The sequence below is a fragment of the Camelus ferus genome, chromosome 3 (assembly GCF_009834535.1).
Source record: "Camelus ferus isolate YT-003-E chromosome 3, BCGSAC_Cfer_1.0, whole genome shotgun sequence".
Taxonomy (NCBI): Eukaryota; Metazoa; Chordata; class Mammalia; order Artiodactyla; family Camelidae; genus Camelus; species Camelus ferus.
Window position 1 is genome coordinate 56,119,845 of NC_045698.1, and position 23,174 is coordinate 56,143,018.

At 34.8% G+C, this 23,174-nt stretch overlaps 1 protein-coding gene across 2 annotated transcripts in view; it reads right to left on the bottom strand.

Annotated features, from left to right (window-relative positions):
• The window catches only part of EDIL3 (EGF like repeats and discoidin domains 3), a 394,119-nt gene that overhangs the window by 94,399 nt on the left and 276,546 nt on the right, over window positions 1-23,174 (bottom strand). For both annotated transcript variants that reach the window (XM_032475466.1, XM_006178645.3), the window contains 3 exons: window positions 13,662-13,817; window positions 11,957-12,101; window positions 7,576-7,760 (listed from right to left, as the gene is read on the bottom strand). In XM_032475466.1, coding sequence (XP_032331357.1) covers window positions 7,576-7,760; window positions 11,957-12,101; window positions 13,662-13,817 — 486 coding nt within the window. The remainder of the gene's footprint in view (window positions 1-7,575; window positions 7,761-11,956; window positions 12,102-13,661; window positions 13,818-23,174) is intronic.

The window sequence follows — 23,174 nt, forward strand, 5'->3', positions numbered from 1 at the left end:
TCCATAAATGGAAGATACTTTAATCATGAATGTAAATGAAAACTGAATGACCTATTCATCACAGCACCACTGGCTTTGAAGAAAAATGACAAAGATCCTTAGGATAAACCAAAATAACAAGTTCAGGTGAGATTAACTTAGACCAAGAGTGCCGGGCAGAGCAGTGTGGCCTAAAGCATGGTGTCTGCACACAGGACGCACCATCAAGTTACAGGAAGAAGAAGTTAGAATTTCCACCCTATTTCCTATTTGTTTTATCGGAAACCAAAATCATAGAAATTAGGTTTTCTAAATATCATGCATATGTGTTCAGCGTTTACTAACACTGTGAGGGGTATACAATTTTTACAGTGTGGAACCCCAAATTTAGAGGGCAGGCTGAATCCACAGAAAATACCAGAAGCTCTCCTTCAAGAAATGTGTGGCCAGGGCTCTGCTGGTCAGCGCTGGGCACTGCATGAGCTTCCTAATTCAGCAAACATTCCCTGAGAGAAGGAGGCAGTTCCCTCACTAAGTGGTCCACAAAACACTGCGGTAACAATCATCGCGTGGACTCCCTGGCGTGTTGAGTTCCCCTCATACTGCTGACCGGCCTCGCAATCCTTAGCAAGCCTCTCAGACTCTCTGGGGCCTCGGAGAACATCCAGGAGTAACTTAGTCACTGCGAGGGCTGCTTGAAAGGCAAGATGAGATCCCTGATTCAAGTTGACTCTCATTCCCATTGAAAGCCTTTATAAACACTCATCTTATTTGAAACAGTATTCCCAAGTTCTAAATTTTATTCCTCGGTATATTTGAAGTTCATATCTTTAGAATGGTTCCTACTCTTGTAACTGTATTTTGCTAATACAAAGATAACTAATATGTCACAAATTAAAATTCATTTGCACACAAAGGAATCGGAAGTCATTTAATTCTCATTATCATAAAAAAACATGAACGGGCCTGCTGTGTACATACAGTTCTTACCAGCCCTACTGTTCAGGTTTTCAATGTTTCAAATATGGCTTTTAAGCAAAAGCATCAAACATCCCACATTTCCGTGTATTGCCTTTGGAATGTTAATCCATGACATTAGTGCATCAATAATCATACCTGCAGGCAGACGTAGTGCTGGATATATCTTTCAGTTCCTTGTACCTGGTATTATACTTTGTTATAATAGATGTCTCAAAAATATATATTTGAATTAAAAAACAAAACAAAACAAAACTATGAAGCTGTTTATAAGAACCTCCAAAACCACAAAGTCTCCATCCAATTTTCATGTACCATCGAAGCCTGCCTTCCCCAAACTGCCACTTGCACTCAATCTAATCTCCTCCTTTCCTGCCACCAGAAGCTATTGCTTCGGGTATTTTTCATGAGGTGCTATTTGCAGATGCTAATGTATTAGTATTTCCTAATGGCTTGTGTCATTGCCTTGTCTTAGGGAAGTCTTTTCTTTCAAGCTGTTTATAGCGAGCTATAATACAAAGAAACAACTCAAAATTGGAATGGGTGGAAGGAAAGGGGCAATATTTTGGGTATTAAGTAGACATAATACACATAATGTAAAAGTTTACTTTTTAAAGGTTAATTTTAAGGTTATACTGCTGCATCCACAACACTAAATAAATTATATGATGTCTTTTTGTTAACTTCACCAGAAGTTATCTGGTGGGCCTGGTAAATTTCTAATTACTTTGGATTTAGTCAATCATCATTTAGATACTAGAATCTTAGTGATGTGACAGTTTTTAAAAGGGGGAAGGTTGCCTGGGAGGTGATCTTTTTTGTAATACCTACATTTTAGCTGAAGAAGAGAAAAAACTGAACCCAGAGTACTGATGTGATCTGTCAGTCTTCAAAACCAGACTCTTGGCGTTTGGTCTATTTGTACTGAATTATGTACTCACTCTAACTACACTGGCGCTGATGCACTTTCCTTGGCCCTCCAAGTACTTTTTGTATAAATACCCTATTCAATTTTGTTTTGCTCATTGAAAGTTTTTTTTTCTAATTAGATCATGGAGATTCCCTTTGATATTACAAAATTATTTAAAAATTTAAAGATGAATTTATAATCCAAGCCAAGTACGGAGTTCTTGGATTCAATTCATACACTCCAAAATATATTACCATTTATGAAAGATGGGAGTGGCTTCACAATCCTACATAAATTAAGTTTCATTATTTGATCTCTTTTAGATCTGCTTTATAATTGCACCTTTCATGCAGACTTACTGTTTATTGTACATGAAATATTGAAATAGTGAATTGGAAACCAGAATATCCCTTCATATTGCCAAATGTTTCCCAGTGGCTTAGAGGTCCCTTGATCCTTGAAAACCTTTCCTTTAGGTTTTCTGTAAATAAACTGTCCAGAAGGCAAGGGAAGTTATTGGCTTTAAAGAAGTTACAAATTTTATGGCCAGAATACTTCCTTTCAAAAATCTGAAATGGACTAAATTAAATAAGGCTTATTTAATTTGAAAACCTAAATTCAATTGCTTTTTTACGTATTTCCACAAAATTGGTATTGAAATGAAGCTGCGGAGGGTTAGCTGCAATTCTGACAAAGGTCAGCATTAAAATGTGCAGGCTAACAATTCTATTAATTCTACTAATTTGGTTGAAATACTATACAGACTATCTTAAATTAGCAAATGTCTCATGAAATAGACCAAAAGGTCATTTCCTAGGTGACAATGTGATATTTTCCTTCCTGTTAGTCATTTATAGTATGCTACACTTCATGAAATCCAAAAAAAAATTCGGTAGATTCAATTACAGACAATGAATTATCCATTTTCTATAGTCACCACCAATTGGACAATGAATATATACACACTGTATTCACCATAAGAGAATCTATGATGTCTTATTTTAAAGAATCCAAATTAACTTGTAGAGTGCTCGTTGTTTAGATGCATCTAATATAGCAAAATACTTCTTCACAGTTTATAAAATTATTATCAATAATGCTCCTACTCCTGACAGAATGTCACTAAACATCTCAACTTTATGCTGAATTTTAATCAGTTTGTATAATCTGAAAATAAACAAAAAGAGGATTTATCCAATCTGCTGAAAAGCCACTGAAAGAGAATATTTAGAGCACAAAACTATTCAAAAAAGAATACGATTTCAGTAGAGAACACTGCCAAATGATGTAATGTTCATTTTAAGTTATTAATAATAATAGTATTACTACTCTTAAGTAAAGAATATGAAAAATAACTGATACTGCTTAGATTAAAATATTTAAAAATTTTCATTTGCCAAAGCAAATTTATGTAATTTATCAACATTACTCACAATTTGCAACTGATATAATAATGTATTACTTTACATTTCACAGTTTCATTGGAAATTCTCTTTTGGAAGAAGCTAAGAACAGATGCATATCTTCCTTCTTGGTTATAATAGGCGGTGTCAGATTACGAGCTCCTGAGGTTTCAGAAGCCACCAGAAAGAGAAAGGGAGCTACTTGTTGATGGGTACCTACTATGCATTGTCTCTGTTTTGTCATTTGTTTTATTTAATCTACCTTAAGACCCAACAATATTTCTGTGTTTTTGTTTAGAAACTAAGCACAGGAGATAACAGTCTGATTCTAAAAGATCTCTGTAAATTAAATGTCACTTTATTTTATATTAAGGATTAAAATCCAAGCCAATCATGTGTTAAATGTCCAACTATGAGTCTGGAACGATCGGCTTATGACCCCTCAACGTAGATGTAGGTAAGACTTTTTGAAAGAGAGTAAATGCAGTTTAACCTTTGCAGGCTTTTGGAAAACACACTGGTAGAACTTCATGCTCAAAGTTTCAGAGACCATCAAACATTTCAAGTGATGGAACAATGTTTGTTCATAGGTCTGAGATATGCTTCTCACTTTGGACCACCTGTGGACTTCACACATATTCATAAAGGAATAGCATCATGCTTTTATGATTAATAGTAGTTCAAGGGAAGCTAATCAGTTAGGTAAGATCACTTCTAAAAGAAAAACACAAGAAGTTTTGCTTGAGAAACTTCTGAGATTTTGACCTTAGAGAAGAGACTGGAAGAAACATTAGACCCATAATAATAATAAAATGTTAAATTGATATTTGAATACTTAAGAATTCCCTAAATGAATGTATATGAATTCCTTAAAATATATCACAACTGGGTAAAGGATGTTTTGGGGGGTTTCATTTACAACAACTGTATTTCCAGGTATTATCTGATCAAGTTTTGGAAAACCTACCAAACTGAAATAAAACTTATTATTAGGGAGTTACATAAATAGTTGGCATATGAAAGAAATTTCTCAAAAAACAATTAGCAGGAGATTGATAATGAAGGAAGAGAATTTAAATGACCGACAGTTTCTCTTCTGAAGAGCTATTTCTCAGAAGTGATGCATCTTAGTTAAGAACACAGCCAAAATTTATAAAATCAGAAGCCTCCAGATAAGGATAAAAATTGATTCTATATCAACAATTCAAAAACAGAGTCACTCTATACACTATCTATAAAAATATTAAGCTTCTTGTCAACAAAGATACTAACAAGTATAACAACGTCTAGTTGAACAGATTATATTCTCTTGAGGAGAAAATACTAAAAATAGTCACAATTTTGGAGCACTTTCTTGAATGATATCAAAAAAGGGAAAATAAAAATAAGACGTCAATTTACCTTGGCTTGGAGATTCTGAATATGTTCTGACACAACAAAAAATAGACATGTACGGGAAGAAGTGGTCCTTGGATTGACAGAAAATCTGTCACCCACAGAATGAATCAGTTTCAGCAGGCAGGTGACTTTAAGAGGACAGATGAAAAGCCATCTTAAAACAGTGGTGGATAGAGGTTTGCACTGAACATTACACCCTGATTTGTGTAAAAACAGTTGTTTTATTTTTGTCTTTCTAAAGAAATTTGCCATTGGCAACACCTTTACGTGGATATTTCGAGAGTCTACCAGCCTGTCTGAATTACTTATGGGGTGTAAAATATTTTGTCTTATTCCACATGGCATTATGACTCACAAATAATATTCGCCATACCCAGCTAATATGAGATATGACTGGAATGTTTCCAATTTTAAAAATATTATACAGTGGCAAAGAACAAGTCTAACTTCACCATTCAAGTCTAACAAATGGAAGGGTTATTTTCCACGGTGTCTTCAAATTAAGAACTTGAAAAGTTCATAAAGGCTATGTATAATAAAAATTAGTTCCTTTACTAGTAAGGCCACACCTTAATAGAAAATTTTAGGTTTCTTTTTCAATTATTATTTTAAAATTTGAGGATCCTAGCAGGTGATCTCTTAAATTGGGGATCAAAATTATAGGCAGTATAGGCCCAAATCACTAACTTGAATAATACTGAAATCCATTCATTCATTCTTTCATTCAACGGTATTTACTGAATGCCTACCATATGTCAGGTGTGGTGACAGGTATTTAGTTAGGTATGAGACAAGAGGTTGAGAAAGTAAACAAAATACAGATGTGGTTCCATCCCTCCTGGAGCAAATAATCTAGCGGGAAAAAACCATTTCCAGTACAGCATGATAATACGACAGTGAGAGAATTACAGATGACATGGTAATATCCAGGGGACAACTTAGGCCAGATTTGGTGTGGGATGGAGGTGGCAGCAAAGCCTTCCCAGAGTAAAGTACATCTAAACTATACTTGAGGGATTTAACCAACAGAAGGCTGGGGATGCTGTGGGCAGACGTCTTTCCATTCGCTTCCTCTAGGAAGAGGACATTCGCTTCCTCTGCGAAGAGGAGCAACTGAAGCAGATTCAGAAGCGTGGTTAAGAGATGAAATGCAGCCAAGCACGCGAAGACTTTTAGGCTACACTGAGGAATCTGCACTTTATTCTGAGGCTGATAGGGAACAGTTGAAGAGCTTTTTAAAAAAGGAGCAAGAGAATCACATTTACATTTTAGAAAAAAAAAAATCACACTCGTTACAATTTGGGAAATAGGTTTTTACAGAGTAAGGCCAGAAACCAGAAGCCTGGTTGGAAGGCTTCCGCAAAAACCCAGGTGAAAGAGGGTGGTAGATCTTGGAAGTGGCAGAGGGGGGTGGTGAGAAGGGAAAAGGATTTTTAAGTCACTGAATCCTTTCTTCAGTTATTGAAATAACCAGTACTTGCTAGATGAGTTAGTGTGAGTGTGTGGAGCTGGTGATACTGAGGTTGTCAGGAAGGTCACAGGCAGGGGAAGGGTGGCCTGGAGGACAACGGGACACAGCAGCTAGAAGGATGAAGGGAGACAGAGTATGATGCCGTGCGCCCCGAATAAATGGAATGGTCTATGACAGAGGTAATGTCTTAGGAGCATGACGGTGTGGTGCTCACTCACGCGCCATCACTATTTTTCATAGTATGTGATGCTTCCTACATGCATCACAACATTTGTCAAGCGAATGATTTAACTCAGTAGCTCTGCTACATTATACGACAAGGACATAAGGCTGGGTTCTGGGATGACAAATCTATCTTGTGTTCCATATATATGGCCTATCCTCACAAAGCTCATAGAAAAGGAAAAGGAGAAAGACATACATAATTATCTATCATGCCTGGTAACGAAAGAACTTAATACAACTTCAGCTCAGTAAGGCTCCAGATAGAATGTTAGGGGAAAGTAAAGAAAAAAGTGATTATTTCTATAAGACTAGGGAACATGAAGGCCAAGAAAGCAAAGACTGAGAAGAGACCACTAGAAATTTCAGGTCACTTGGAAAGAACAGTTTCATGTGTGGCAAATCCAGTTTGATACAGGGTGACATTTGTGATTTTAGTTATTTTCATGATTTCCAGAAATACTATGAATTACCACATCTTTGAAACTCTTAAACGCAGCCTAAAAATCAGTAAGAGGAGAACTCATAGCTTTCCAAAAAAAAAAAAAAAAGACCTCATTATAGAAATAAGCTGTCTTACTTTTCTTAGCCACAGAAGACATTAACAAATTTGTGCATACTTATAAATACTCCACACATAAGTGCATTTTAAGAAGACTTTTAAAAAGCACCGACTGTAACCTTACCTCACGTGCAAATGATAAACACACTCTGCAATGTGTATGCTTTCCTTCTATAAAGCTCTCTTATGAAAATGTAATCAAATTGCTCTATTGCTTAGCAACCACCAGTAAAGAGCTAATAAGTCATGAGTCATGATTCTATGGGAACAATCTGCAGGTCAGTGGCATGATTTCAAGGCGGTATGGATTCCTGCTGTGATGCTTTCAAACCAAGACTGACACAAAGCATTAGAAAAGATGAGAGTTAAAATGCAAATGTTCTCATAATCAATCAAATTGACCTATACATAGCGTGATCTGGTACACTCTGCTACATCAGTCTGACAGGAACATCTATAAATCAACACCAGAGTAAATATAACACGAGGACATGGATTCCTAAGGAATTTTTGTTTTACCAATTTAGTTAAGCCAAAGAAGAAGGCACCTTTAAATTAGTATGAAGGTAACGATTCCAACATTCACCTAAAAACAGGAAATCCTCTAAGGAAGGGGAGCAGTGGGTACTGATACACTTTTGGAAAATATTACCTGTAACCATTGTGACTGGTCATTGTGGCCGGAGGTCCAGGCATTCACTTTGCCCTGCTTGTCCAGCCGAGCTTTCCTCGGTTCCCAAGTGAACATGTCCATATTGAGAGTTCTGAAGATGCTGGAGGCAGTGATCTGATAGTCTTGTATATGTCCTGATTTCATCCCCAGAGGCTCAGAACAGCCTAGAAGAAAACAAGAAGGGCTCTATGAGAAAAATAATTTATCACCGTGGAAGGTTTCTGCATTCATTTTGGACAGGGAAGAGAAGATTAAGCATAATGCTATTCATTCCCCAAAGAGAGAGCATCTAGATTCAAAAAAAAGGCTATAATCAGAAATAAATCTGGAACAAAATCGAAAAACAAGATAGCCAATTCAAGCTATTTTGTCTGAATATATTTTGGAAAAATTGAAAACAAGACGGACCATTCAAACTACTTTTCTGTGATAGATGATTTTGCAAAATGACAACAATGCTGAAATGCTCTCTCCTGTCTCATTACTGATAGCCTCATGACTGTTTCCTGGTTTTCAGTGGTTTCATTGTGTCTTTAAAACTGGAACATTTTTCTCGCAAAGTATATTTGGTTGTCTTTTATTTGTTTCTATATATAATACTGCAAATGAAAATTCCCTCAATACAAAGTTATTTTCACAAAATGCTCCAATGGTATATTCTTAACTGGACAGCATTTTGTTTTCTAAGAAATCTGTTCATCATTATCTTTGATTCTTACAGTACCACCACAGCTTCTTCTGGAAGGTAGGAAGCTCATATTTATTCCATGTATATCATGTGCCCAGCATTGTACAAGTGTAGAATTTAAACTAGTAGATGAGATTTTAAGAAAGCTAATTCTAGCAAAAACCATTAGTGGACAAGCCTTTTTATAAATTTTTATATTTCAATCATTCTCAATACCTCTAGTATTGGATATTTTTTGAGGATTCTCAAATCCAGGTTTGACATGGTACAAAATTTAGGTTTGTCCTTGTCCTTGAAAAATCTCATGTGTGAGTGTGTATATACACACAGTATTTCCCAATGTTGAATTGCAACTGTGACAAAATTATATTCACAAAGCTTGTAACAGGCAGCATGATTCTACTATCATATTAACCAGTGATTGAGCCTTCTATATGTAAAATTTTACATTTTGGCCAAGGAACACACAGGGTAAGTTTGTGCATCAAGAAAGTTAGGATAAAAGAGGAGACTTCTCTAATCAATGTCACCTCACACTCTCTTGGTCCCCTACTCACTAGCTGTGTGACCTTGTACCCATTATTTAACCATTCAGTGCCTCAGTCTTCTCATCTGTAAAATGGAAATAATAATAAAAATTGTCTCAAAGAAGTGTTCTAAGAAGTAAGTTAATAAAGTATTTAGAAACAGTGCTGGTATATAGCTAGCATTCAGTAAATGTTAGCTATCTTTATTATTTCCATAAAGCTCATTGCAACAGATGACAACATTAAGTCCCCAGATCAGCGTATCAGTGAGTACTAAAGAATATCCTCTAACTGGTTGTAGTTTCTAAAACTAGACCATCTTAAGTCTAGGCTCTAAGAGAGGTGGTTTAGACTCTTCACTGATACAATGAATTCTTAACTATAATTACTTGCTTTCTTTCCTAATCAGTCTAGATCCAGGGTTCCTTCTTGAGGCTCCTCCACATTTGTCTTCACCCCTACCTTCTAACAAACTCCTATGCAAACATGACAAAAATGGACCCAGAGGGTTAGCCAATTGGATGTCTTAACTCAAGTCTTTTTGGGTTGTAGGATCATAGGAGACCTGTATTCTGAGTCCAATGATGAAAACAGTTCTAAATCCTAAATATAAATTCTGGAAAAGAAATATTTCATGACAAATCTCAAAGATTCTAGAAAGTTCTAACATCTTAACAACATGCTATTTATCTTCAAGCAGTTCTAAGATAACATGATTTGTCTGTATTATGGATTTCTGACCAGTTCTTCTATTCCCACCAGCAATCCTCCACCTCCACCCGACTTGCTACCAAAGTCTCTGTAAAATTGCTTGGCTTGCAGAAGAGACACAAGGGAAAAGGAAAGGTAACTGTTTTTCTCTTTTTGTGATAGAGCATAGTATCTGAAGTACTGGATAGAAGAGGGATACCTTTACTTTGACCATTTCTGCTTTGCTCTAGATTCATTTCATTGCCCACTCTGTTGTCTAGTACTTAGCCCAGAAAAAGTGCTGTATTCTTTGTTTAAAGAAAGAATGAATGATTATTCCTCTACTAATTGTAGTCATGATTCATTTCATTCTAAACATCTTAAATCATATCTCTTTCAGAGAATTTAGGGGTTTTTCTTTTTAAGTGTCTGAGACAAGCTTTACTGCTGATCTTCTAGGCAGGCTGAGAGATCTTGTAACAGTTTATTGAACACAATAAGGCAGCCTTGGGCTTCACAGTGCTGCACTGGATTGTGGGAAATAGTTTGGTGCATTATATTACTGTTTATTTCCAAGTGTTATAGTGAACTTCCTCGCCAATTTGCCTCATATCACGAATTTCCCTTCTTATCTGTATGACTTCGTATGTCTAAATTGACTCTTTTACCAGCATGGACAGCACCTGAACAAAATGAAGCATTACCAGCAAAAGTGATTATTTCTATAGTGAGGTACCCTAGCTTTTAAAAGCCTTCATCAAGAGATATTATTCTCTGCATGCACATTCAAAATCAGTTGGTGGGGTTGGGAGGTGGGGTATGGCTTCTTTTTAAAAACATAAAAATCCGTAAAGTGTCAGTTGTAACCTGTTGTCAAACTTGAAAATAAAATATATTCCTATCTTGGGGGTGTAACTGTGTCATGTCTGAGAGACTGGCCCTCATGAATCAAAAGACTGAAAAACTGGGGAAGGTAATATTAAGCAACTAAAATCCACGGGACTTGCAGCAAACCTCAACATATTGTGGCTTCCTCTTGATTGCTTTATGATGAATGACTGAGGGATGACGCTGGCCTGTGATGATATGGTGACACACAATATAAACACTCTAGAGCAATAATTCTGCTGAGATTTACTGGTAGTCAGTAAGTCTGAATTACCAAAATAAGGAAAACATCCCTATTAGGATAATTAATGGTACTAAAACTGTATGTTTGATTGCTTCCTAAAAGACACCCATTTATAATATGAAAATGTGATTCTTAAAATAGATTCACTCATCTGCCCAAATGTTTTTCATTCCACTGAATGTAATGCGTTCATTTAAGGTTTGGTTGTTTTTTGCTAGTAACTTCTATTTCCTTAAAAATCACTCCCTTTCTTGACATCACAAATAAACCTAAGAAGGGAATAGATTTGAAGTATGCATTTTAACCCACGTGCAACCTTTTGAAATGAATATAAAGCTCTCTGTTCTCTCTTTGCAGGGATGTTTTCTCCTATTTTTAACTAAATGGTATTATTGTAAATGTGATAAAAGTCTCTCAGACTTGGAGGTGATGCTAAAAAGTAGGGCACACGTGAATTTTTAGTTTTCTTAAAAACACAGTCGTCTGAACAGAATTTCAGGCAACAGGGGCAAAGATAAATGTTGATGTTAGAACTATAAGAACTACCACCAAAAATATAACACAGTGAAACACCTAGACAAGACTGTCTGCTTAGCTGAGAACCTAGCTACACTGAAAGTGAACCACTGTGAGATCTGCACATAAGGTCTGCACCTTTGTGTCTAGTCCTGATGCTCCCGGAGGACAAGGATTATTTAACTTTGAGTCCTTGGATAGATTATCTTTGTGTTCCATAACCACTGTTTGTACAATAAGCAGGTTACTAGATAAGAATGATCTAAGAATGAATTTAGAGTAGCAATCTGAGATCTACCATCTCCTTGGAAGGAATGTTAAGTTTGCATGTTTCATACAACCCCCCAAAAAGGACAAAACCAAATTCTTATGGTAGCTGGACAAAGATAAAGCTTACTTTTCTATACTGTAACCCTAAACATAACTGCAACTTGTGAGGTCAGGCAGACTCCAGTTTTTACTGAAATCTTGTCACAAACCATAAATCATAGTTACTATTAAAATCAAGAAACACATTTAAATTTGACAAAAGTTTCCAGAGTGAACATTTGTTGCACTTTCTTCAACCATTCAAAGAAATACACTGCCCTTCTGCATTAATTCTATCCTGTAGTGTGTTCTAGAACTTATTTATCCTGTACACACACACTCTCTTTCTTGCCTTCTCACTGAACTAAGCCCGGATATTCTGAAGCAGTAATGATTATCTATGGTGTCGAAAAATTGCAAGTTAAAAGCAGACTACCAACAAATACGCTTTTTCCCCCCCTTTAAAGAGGGTACAGGAATAGATAAAATGAGACTCACCTGACAGCTCACATCCAAGAAGTTCCATTCTCAAAGTGCAGTGTCTTCGACAAACTTGGGGATAGAGTCTTACATACTGAGCTTTGATGGGGGGTGTGAAAGAGTTAGCGTAGGGTGTGTTGTTATCAACATTTCCACGGAACACCTGTGTAAAAAGATAATACAGAATTTAAAAATGTTAATTGCCAGGGGTGGGTATACCTCAGTGGTAGAGCACATCCTTAGCATGCATGAGATCCTGGGTTCAATCCCCAGTACCTCCACTAAAATAATAATAACAATAATAATAATAATAATAATAATAATAATAATAATAATAATAATAATAATAATAATAATAATAAATTTAAAAAATTAATTGCAATAGATTTTTTAAAGAAACCTATTTTCATACAGTGACTCTATATACTACTCAACATAATCTTTCAAAAACTGGACTAAATAATTTAGGGGCCTGGAGCATTTCAGATGCACCTTGCCATCAGCAGTGAACGTAAAACCTAGAGATAAAATCCTGATTAAAGCTATAATATCACTGTGACCTATGGCTCAATCTCCACCCTACTACAATGGTCTTGTCAATTTAAGGCCAGTCCTTCAGAGCCAGGGAATGCTTCTTTTTTTTTTTTTTTTTTTTTTTTTTTTGAGAAATGGGCACCTTAAATCTTTCAACTTAATTTGGGGTCTGGGTCTGCCTGATCATTTTGCTACTTGGTAATTATAGTTTTTGTTTGTTTTTGTTAGAACTAGTCTTCACTACTGCTTCCTGATCACTGGGTTTCTCTCACCCTGTGATCAGATTTATGACATTTTAGGGTCTGATTCCCCAAGATTCGTACCTTATCAGTCAGTTTCAGGTCACTAGATAAGAGACTCGTAATTCTTTATATATATATCTCCAGTGAAAAGCTAATTTCCCTCTAAAACTCAAGTGCTAAAATGTGTTATTTTTAATTCTTTTAAATCTCATTTTCATTTTACCCTCTATATAAACTGGTAATCAGAAAACCTACATAGGTTTAATTTAAGAAGGTAATTTTTAAAATCTTTCATAAAATCTTTTATTAGTCTAGTCTAATGACTAGTTTTAAATGGAATAAGCTATAGTCCTGGTATTTTTAAAAATTAATAATGTTGAGTAAAATTAATTTAAAAATTGAGAATACCTTATGAAAGACAAAGGAGATATTGAATATTATATCCATTTCTTCTAAATATTTTCTTCTGTTAAATAACAAAATTTTCTTCCAATATGAAGTATATTAAGATATAAATCTTTTCCATAAAGGTATTTTTCTTTAAAAATCATATTTTTTCTTTAAAAATAGTAGTACTGATCTGCAGTTATTTGATCAAGGAGAGTGATGATCTGCCAAAGCAGTAAAATGAAATTGAAAGCTGACTACTGTTGAAACAAAACTTAATTGTCATACACAGGACCATGCTAACCTTGCGATAAAGTATTTAAAGGACCACTGATGAAAATCTGAGAAAGTCTTAAATGGTAGATACTGTACATTTATAATTTGGGATAACTCCTTATCCTCTTCACACTACTAGTCCAATTAAAAAATTCATAAATTTATTTTCAACAACTTAAAGCTTCTGCTGAAGACTCAGTAGCCATTTAGTAATCAACGACTATTAATTAATCAATGACTATTACTTCATTATTTTCAAATGAAGTATATCGTGTCAGCCTTACCACGTCTTCATTGGTGCCTTTCACTTTGTACATTGCCCAAGTCTTTCCATCATTACTATAGGCAATTTTGTAGGATTTTATATATTCTGGGCTTCCAATCCTCTTGGCTCCTTGGGTAATAACACCAGTAACTCTCATTTTTCTTTGTAAATTTATCTGAGGAGACAAGGCATAATCAACTATAATCTCATTGCTTTCAGGATAACAATGTTGATGATATTAAATTTGAAAGTGGAACATTTTTATTTATTAGCATAGATTTAAAATAATACAAAATAAGCATATATCCAGCTTAGCTTCAAAATGTCTTTCTCTAATGGTATACTTTTTTTTTTTTTAAAGTTAAGCAGCATTTGTGAACAAGCTTTGAAAAGGGCAATGTGTTCCAAAAAATATAAGGATTAAAAAAGCATTTGGTTGATTGTGATATGGAAGTGTGACTTACCAAAGTGAAAAATGAGAATATTATCTTATTAAAATAACCTCAATAACCTTACTATGAAACTCTAATGTTAACATAACTGTTATTGTATCTCAAACTGGCTTTAGATGCCAAGAAATTTCCATTGAAATAAAACATGCAAATCTCTTTAAGATCTTTGAGCACTAGAGTAAGAAAAAGTAAAGACAACAATGATGGCAAAATACAAAACAAAGTATCTTCAGTTTCTGAATCTTTATACTGTAGTCTCTGCTATGGATTGTGTGAGTACACACTGTCATGTAGGATTCCTCACCAGACACTTCTCATTCACTATATGGAGACGTTCTAACTGGTATTTTTGTCTCCATATTTTCTCCCCACTCCAAATTACCTTTCAATAGTTTGCTGCATCATAACTGTCATCTAATAAAATTTTCAACATTTTTCTCATATTTAAATAGAAATCCCCCTTTGACACAACATATAATAATTGATTAAATGCAGCAATGGGAGAAAACATATTTTCTTTATATATGGCAAACATTAAAAATTGTTCCATTGATTTTAAAATGCCTTTTTGATGTCTATAAAATCTTAAGCTCAGTAGAAAGGTACTGTTTCAATGTTCTTGACAAACTGCTATAAAGCTCTCCACTTAACATTGGAAATGATAGAGGATGTGCATGAGGAAACCAGCTCTTCTAGAATCATTGTTTTTCATATGTACATTCATGTCACATATCTAAAAAGTCAAAGATCGGAACTAAGAAAGCAATCCTTAAGGTGCTCCCACCCCAGACAAACACTGTGACTTATTAAGAGGCCTATGATGTTAATTTCCCTGAATGTATAAATTTCAAATGGGTTGAGGGCAATCCTGAAACCTGCATGTAGTCAGTGCTCTTTTCGGCTTCTGAAAGTCTGCCGACACCGCAAGGTGCACCTTCCTCTTTGTCATAAGTTTCCCAAAGTCTCATCTTCCCTCTCCAAGGCTCCTCCCCAGCTAGTGCTCACCAAGTGATGCTCTGTCTTCCTTGTTTATAAGGAAAACCTGGGATTTGGATGAGTTAAAGAACTGGGGTGAACAGTCCCCAGCCTCTGACTGATGAGCACACCCATGTAGGTTGTAGTGAAAACCCACAAACAACACTGTTGTTTTTAAATTTGGGGTCAGTGGTCCAGTACCAAGACAGCTGACTCATATATCCAATTCTGCTGCTCTCATTTAAATACTTAGATGTCAAAATCACCGGCAGGGATACGTTTTATGTTCCATTCTTGTTTGGAGGCTCAAGTAAAAGAATATCCTTCTATGAAAGTAAATTTTACTTATTTCTCTTTTATTTAGTTCTCTAAAGAATGGGTTTGGAATTTTAACTGTGGGATGTGGCATCAGTAACCTCCGAAAGAGACTTTATTTCACTATGTTAAGTAAATTAGCACACTGCCAGGAAAGAGCAATATTCTCCCACTGTCCTGCGTATGGCATTCTTTTTCTTTTTTCAAACTGAGACTCTTCATAGTCTAAACCTTACAAATATATATGTGTGGGTATTCATATATAGATACACATACGTATATAACATAATCAGTGGGCACTATGAATCATGTTTCCTCCCATTTTGGAAGCCAAATTCCATATTTGATACTGCTAAACATTCCTTTTTCAATTATCTTTTATCTTGTTTCAATTATCTTGTTTATACTTCTCGTAGATGGCTAAATTATCTCTCCTCCAGTTTTGGCTGATGAGCTGTAGACTAATTTTCTAAAGCTTAAACTGTATCACAATCAAAAAATAAAAATCTGAGTATGTTTCTCTCTAAATCATCAGAAATGATGTTTTAAAAGATTTCTATTTGCTCTAATATTTACAAGCTCTGAACATACAACTCAGGGAGCTGTCACTCCAGAGAGTAAAGCAGCACCCAACTTGGGCTGCATCTACTTTTAGTAAGTATTTGTAATCAAATATCAGTGCTGTTTTCATCCAATGAAAAATAAAAACCACAAAGTGATTCATAGAATACTGGTTCTGGGATTATTCACAATTACTGGGTTTTAGACTTTTTGAGTTCTCCTGCATCTGGCGCTATTAAGCTTAGAATAATAAGGAATTCATATGTAAAAGGGCTACGATTTCAACATCATGGTCATACTCAAATTTAATACCAGGAATCTGTATTACTGTGAGAAAAAAACTAAGCCTTGGAAGAAAGCCATCACATGATTTTTGAAACATCTCTACCATTAAACATGCTGCAAGTTATCCCCCCTCATCCCACCCCAACATTATTTTATGATCTCATCATAAAATAACATTGGCTACAATGTGATTTGCCTTTTATTCTGTTCATTCTGCTTGCATGAATCACCCCAGACATTGTTAAAGGTCTACTAAAGAGGACTGCAGGAGAAATTCCAAATTATTCCCTGTGACTTTGATGGATGTTTGGATATGCAATAAAATATTTTCATTTATTTCTCTGGTTTAAGAGAAATTATTGTTCCACTGGGGGTAGGTATAGTGTATGGCCTTAAAAAACAAGTGTGTTCTAAGGTGTTCTATGTGAACCGTTTCCCTTGCATTAGCATAAATATTAAGAAATGTAACCTGGATGCCTAGAACCCAGGTGAAGACCAGGCAGAAGGCAGAAAAGGATGAGGCTTTCAACCCTGGCTTTTGTCACTTCCCACCAATATAATCTTGGACAATTTTGTCTAAGCTTTCTGAAATTTAATTTCCTCCCTAATAAAGGAATTTTAAAATAACTATTACATCATGTAAAAATTATATGACATAATGAATGTAGAAATTTAATAGCACCTGCCACCTAGAAACTTCTTAGAACATTTGCTTTTTGGGTTTTTAGTTTCTGTTGTTCTTTTTTTAGCTGAAAAGAAGCATTCTTTTTCTGTTTTCTACCCTTATTTTTAAGAGCTGATGATCATAATTACCACATGAAAAAAGCTTTGAAAATAACTTCCAAAGCTATGCATTAATAAGACATTTAGGGCTATTATATTTAAGAGAGAGAGAGAGTGTGTGTGTGTGTGCATGCATGCGTGTGTGTGTAAATCTTATCATTAGATTCAACGTGAGGGGAAAGAGAAAATTAATGGGCTTCTGACAAGATAGCAAACTAGTGTGGCCTACTGGCTCTCGCCCCTGAATCTAGCACTGGAGATATTCCAGGACAGAAGGTTGCTGAGTTTGTACTGAGACTGGTACTCTAACTCAACTCCATCACAAAAGAACCATGGGAAACCCTTAGCAGAACAGGGGTTTTTGAGACCCAGTGCATGTTTGTATGTCTGGATGTGTGGAGGGGAACTCCAAGGGCCAATGATGATGAAAACAAGCTTGGGAAGAGCTTTCTAGATGTGCCATTTCTCATTCTCATTTTGCTTGCCTTGTTCTTTCCTGATTTACCCAGTTCCAGCCCACAGTCAGTGGATGGCAGTGGTGAAATGAGGGCCAGGCTGGAATGGGGGGCCTGTAGTGACTAACAGATCTGAGCCTTTCACCCTCTGCACTCTACATTCCCAGCCTACGAACTAAGGAGGTAAAACAGAGAGATGGAGGTCTTGGTGAAAGCGGTGTCTAGGGCAGACAAGGTCTTCCATTGGGAGAAGAGAGATTATGGCTGAGTACGGCTCCATCCACCTGAAGTCACTGAAGCTAGGGCATCAGCTTCACCTTTCCCTCCAGATACATCTCTAGCCAAAATATTAATAACAAACTACCTGAAGAATGCTAGTGTCAAAATTATGAGGAAGAAGAAGGAAAAAGAAGTAATATTAGAAAAAACTAATGTAATAGAACTGGCAGGCTAAGACTTCAAAAAAATTAAATACCCCTAAAAAGATAAAGGAGTTTTTGAAACATAAAACAGAAACAAGCATATAAATAAGAACTCATTAGAAATAATGAGAATGAAAAATATAATTAAAGTTAAATGAAGTTTAAAATTAAGCAAAATAAAGTTCCCAATGAAGAGACTTAAAGCAAAGAGGCTCAGCTGAAGCATAAACTAGTAAGCAGAAAGACAGATTATGAAAAACTTTCCAAAAGGCAATGGGATGGGATAATGATATTGCCCACATTGGCAGATGATATAACAAGTGACTTCGAAAACTCAAAAGTAACAAATAGTAAAAGCTAACTTAAAAATCCTGCAAGTTTGTTTAATATAAGATCAACATATACTTAATCTATACCAGCAATTATCAAGGGAAAATATAAGTAATTAAAATAGTATGATACTGGCACATATAGAGGCAGACCAAACAATAAAACAGAATAGAAAATCAATAAATAGACCCCTCTATGTAAAGGGATTTTGTATATGAATTAAGTGGCATTCAAATCTGTGGAGAAGAGATAGAATATTCAATAACTAGACTGGGACAATTTGGTAGACATCTTAAATAAATTTAGATCAATGTCTGTCTTCTTATCCGAGAGTAAATTCAAGGTAAATTACACACTTAAATGAAAAAAAGGAAAGAAGGAAAGAAAGAAACCACAAAGGACCAGAGGAAACAGAGAGTTAAAAATAATCTCAGAGACAAAAATTACATTCCAATCATGGCACTAGTTTTCAAAACATTATTATATTAAACTAAATTTTTCCTTAAAATAAAAAGCAAAATAAAGTCAAAAGACAAATGATTAACTGGGATTAATATTTTCTAAATCATATCATAGCACAGAATCATTAATCAAAGAAATACGATCTCACATATTAATAGTTGAAACACAAACAACCCAAGAGAAAAAAATGGGCAAAGGATTTCATTAGTTGACATCTTAGGAAATACCTATGATTCTTAAACTTATATAAAGATACTCAATCTTACTTATAATATGAATTAAACTAAATCTACCCCAAGGTACTATAATTCACCTTTCACATCAGCAAAAAGCAAAAGGAAATTATCACATGGTATTAGCCAAAATGCAGAGAAATAGGCAAGCATGTACATTCATTGTGGGCGTATAAATGACACAGTATTTTGTGAAGGTCAATTTAGTGACTTGAAACAAAAAAATGACAAAAGCACATTTTCTTAAACTCAGTAATTTCATTCTAGAAATGTAGCCTACAAGTATAATCACACATAGGCAAATTGATGCAGGTACAAGGGTGTTCCCTGCAGAGCTAGGTATAATAGAACACAATTTCGAACAATTTAAAATGTCTATCAATAGGGGTCTAAGCCATTTCATTATGGAGAAGTCCAGAAAATGGACACAATTCATTTGTAAAACAAAAGAACAAGAATGAAGGAGAGAGGGAGGAGGAGAGGGAGAGAGCAGCAAAAGAGACATCCTCAGATATGATTTAAGAAATTACTGCTTGTCAAGTTTTGGTGTGGTATCAAAGAAGATTTACAATTCTCAGGAAATTATGTGGAAAGAGTACAAAGACTTCAGCAATAGGACAGTGTGTACCGTAGGCTCCTGTTTATATTACTGTCAAGGGAAAATAATACATATACATATTTTCTTGTACATAATTATAGTGTCTGAAAGCAAAAATGAGAAGCTAGTTACTAATGGTTTCAAAAGGAGATAAATAGACGTCTGGAAGGCAGAGGAGGAGGAGGAAGAATTTTTACTATACTCGTGTATCGGTTGAAGCTTGCAATATGTAGATGTCTTACTTATTCAAAATACAAAAAAGTAAAAAATGATTGATAATCAGATGTTATTTATAATTGCACATTCATTATAAAATATCTAGAAATTAACTTCATAAACAATTAATATGATCTTACGGAGAATATTTTTTAACTAAAAGACATTACAGAAGATCAGTATAAATTTGAATGGATGAGACAATATAATATCTTTATTCCTTCCATTTTGTTTGTGAATTCTGCACAGTTTTCATCAAAATCCAGAGGAAAACTATTCTGTGTAATTATAAATTTATTCTAAAAATCAATACTTGTTTAGTTTAAATTATACACTGAAAAATAAACTTTCATTAATAAATAGTTAAATGAATCTTGGAAAAGATGTTAACAATGGGGGAAATCTGCTATACATTAAGACATTACAAGATGATTTTAATGAAAAATAATGTGGTACCAGCTGAGAGACAGATAAATATCCATGTGGAATTGGATCCCAAATATATATTCACACCTGAGGCAGCATTACAAGTCAGGGGGGGAGAGGACAGATTATTTAGAAAACTATGTTGGGGAAATTGATTCTCTATCCAGAGAAAAATGAAGTTGGACTGGAATATAATGAAGACCAAATATGAAAAGTAACACTACTCATCTAATGGAAGGAAATGTAGAAACATATTTTTGTGACCTCAGAGTTGAAGAAGCTGTTCTTTTTAGAAGACCAGAAAGGCACAAAATGTGAAGGAAAAATGGAACTGGCTCCAAAAAGAAATTAAAGGTTTCTATTCAACCAAGTACAACACAGGTAAGGTTAATGGGAAGGTGACATCCTGGGAGAAGATATTTGTAATGTCAAAAACTGACAGATTTATTTAGTACACTAGTTCTCAAACTTAGGTCTCAAGACTCCATCCCTCTTAATTTTTGAGGGCCTCAAAGAGCAAATATACTCACACCTGGCATTGTGGGATATATGTATATATCAACAATTATTTTATTAGAAATTAAAACCAAGTTTTAGAAATATTTACTACTTTTTAAAATTAATAACTTTCTTAACCATAATTGAATAATTTATTAAAATAACAGTAATAAGCCAATTATATTTTTATAAATTTTATTAAAAATTATATAACATTTTATTTTAAAACTCCATATTTTCATAAAAAATAAATTGCCCAAAGCCAAAAACTTACTGAGGAGAGGTAATTTTACATTTTTGTAAATCTCTTTAATATCTAACTTAAGAGAAGATAATGAGACTCTCATGTTTGCTTCTACATTAAATCTATTGCAAAATGTTTTTTGGCTGAATTATGTGAAGAAATTCTAGCTTCATACAGATGTGTAGTTGGAAAAAGAAGGGTATTTTAATAACCTTTCATGTAAACGTGTATATTCTTCCTTGCTATGACATCAAAACTTGACTCAATCATTTCTTAAATTTTAGTTGCAGTGTGGAATCTGAAATCTACCAGTGAAATTCTCCCATTTGTTTAGTGAAAATCCATTGGTTTATCTTGTACTTTGAATGAATCTTCTATCCTTGCATGGTTTTATAATATCATGCACTGGTCATTTGGAAAATACAGGCTCACCGAGCTACGCAGATTCTCTAAAAGATTACACATTTAATTGTATACTATCAGAAAGTCACATTCATTAATATCACCACCAATTTCATTAAACATCTTCAAGTATCAGAAGCTCTCAAGTTTATGCTGGCAGTTAGAGTTTTCCCAAAATTCTAATTTTCTCTTGAAATTTCAAATTTTATCTAGCAACAAATACTGTCAGCTATTTCCCTTAGTGTGGCAGGACTACTTTGTTCATTTTCAAGAAAATATCAGCCAAATACCGAGGTATGAATAGTCACGGTTTGTCAATTGTTCTTTGAGGTAAACATGATGTTCAAAAAAAGGAGGGGGTTGCTCAGCTTGCAAATCACACAATCTACCAAGTGCTCTTCCTCAAGATCATCATTCTACTTCAGAACTCAGCAGAAGTGCTCTATGTGTGAGTCCCATGTCATCATGCAGAATATTAAAGACATAGCCAGCACTGGCATTTAGTAAAATTAATGATCATTACTGTTTCATCAAGGACATTCTTAAATGAGCTGGATTTTTCTTTTTTTTTTTTTTTCCCTCTAACGTGTGCATGATGAAGGTGAATACAAAGACTACTAGTACAGTTTGATGCTACTTGTCTTAATTTGCGGTAAGATTCCAGCAGTTTTACTCACTGTTGTTTTGTGGCATCAGTGCAAATGTTAACATAATGAAAATGGCAAAGTCTTATAATTATTATGGAAATAGTGTTGACCTGTGAACCTCCTGAATATGCTTCTGGGGCCCCCTACCTCCAAAAGAGATGTGTGAACTGCAAGTTCAATTGAGAACTACTGATCTGAAATATACGAGGGGCTATTGCAAACTCACATACACACACACACACACGCCCCCAAAGAGAGGAAGAAACCAATAGAAAATGGAGCAAAGCATATTAAGAGGCAATTCAAAGAAAAGAAAATTACAACAGTTAAACTTTCACTGTTAAACAAATGCAAATTGAATAAAAAAATAGCAACTTATAGCCAACAGAATGACAAAACAAAAAATGTATGACAGTATCAAATATTGGTGAAGTATTCCTCAGCTGATGGTGGAAGTATACACTGGCATAGTTATTTCAATCTGTTACTTATTAGTAAAATCAATCAGCCTATTCCTGGGTATTTTCCCCTGAAAAATTTCTGCGTTAAGTGCTCAAGGAGAAATGCACACACATATTTACTGCAGAATTTTTTATGTCAGCAAAGAAGAGCAGCTTAAGTGAATATCCCCTGAGGAATAAAGATTTAAGATAGAAAACGTATGTGTGTGTGCACAGGCATGTATTTGTGTGTACACTTGCACACATACACAAAGGCATACTTCTGAGAGTCAGAAATGATGAACTGGATTTATACATAGCTACCTAAAAACTTAAGAACGTAAGAAAAAGAAAAAAACCAGAATGAAAAGACACACAATACAATTTATGTAAATTTAAAAACATACATATACAAGATAACATCATACACTTTCCAATAATTCACTTGTCTAAGTCAACACAGGGAAGGTGAAATGAAAGGATCCACATCAACTCTCCTAGGCTGTATTTCTATAAAAGAAGAGGAATGGGAAGGAAGGTAGGGGAATGGGTAACAATCCCACAAAACAAGGAGGTTCACCCTCAAATCAGTCCTGGCAAATGATACCCTACGTGGGGGAAGGAATCACTGGTTCCTCCCATTTACTGCTCTAATCTCAAGGGAAAAGATTTAAGTATGGCCATTTGATGTAATAGAACTGTTACATACAGAAGTATTTTCTGAGACGCATTCCCTAGTATAAGACACAGTGCCACAAGCATTTCAAACACACTTAACTATATAATAA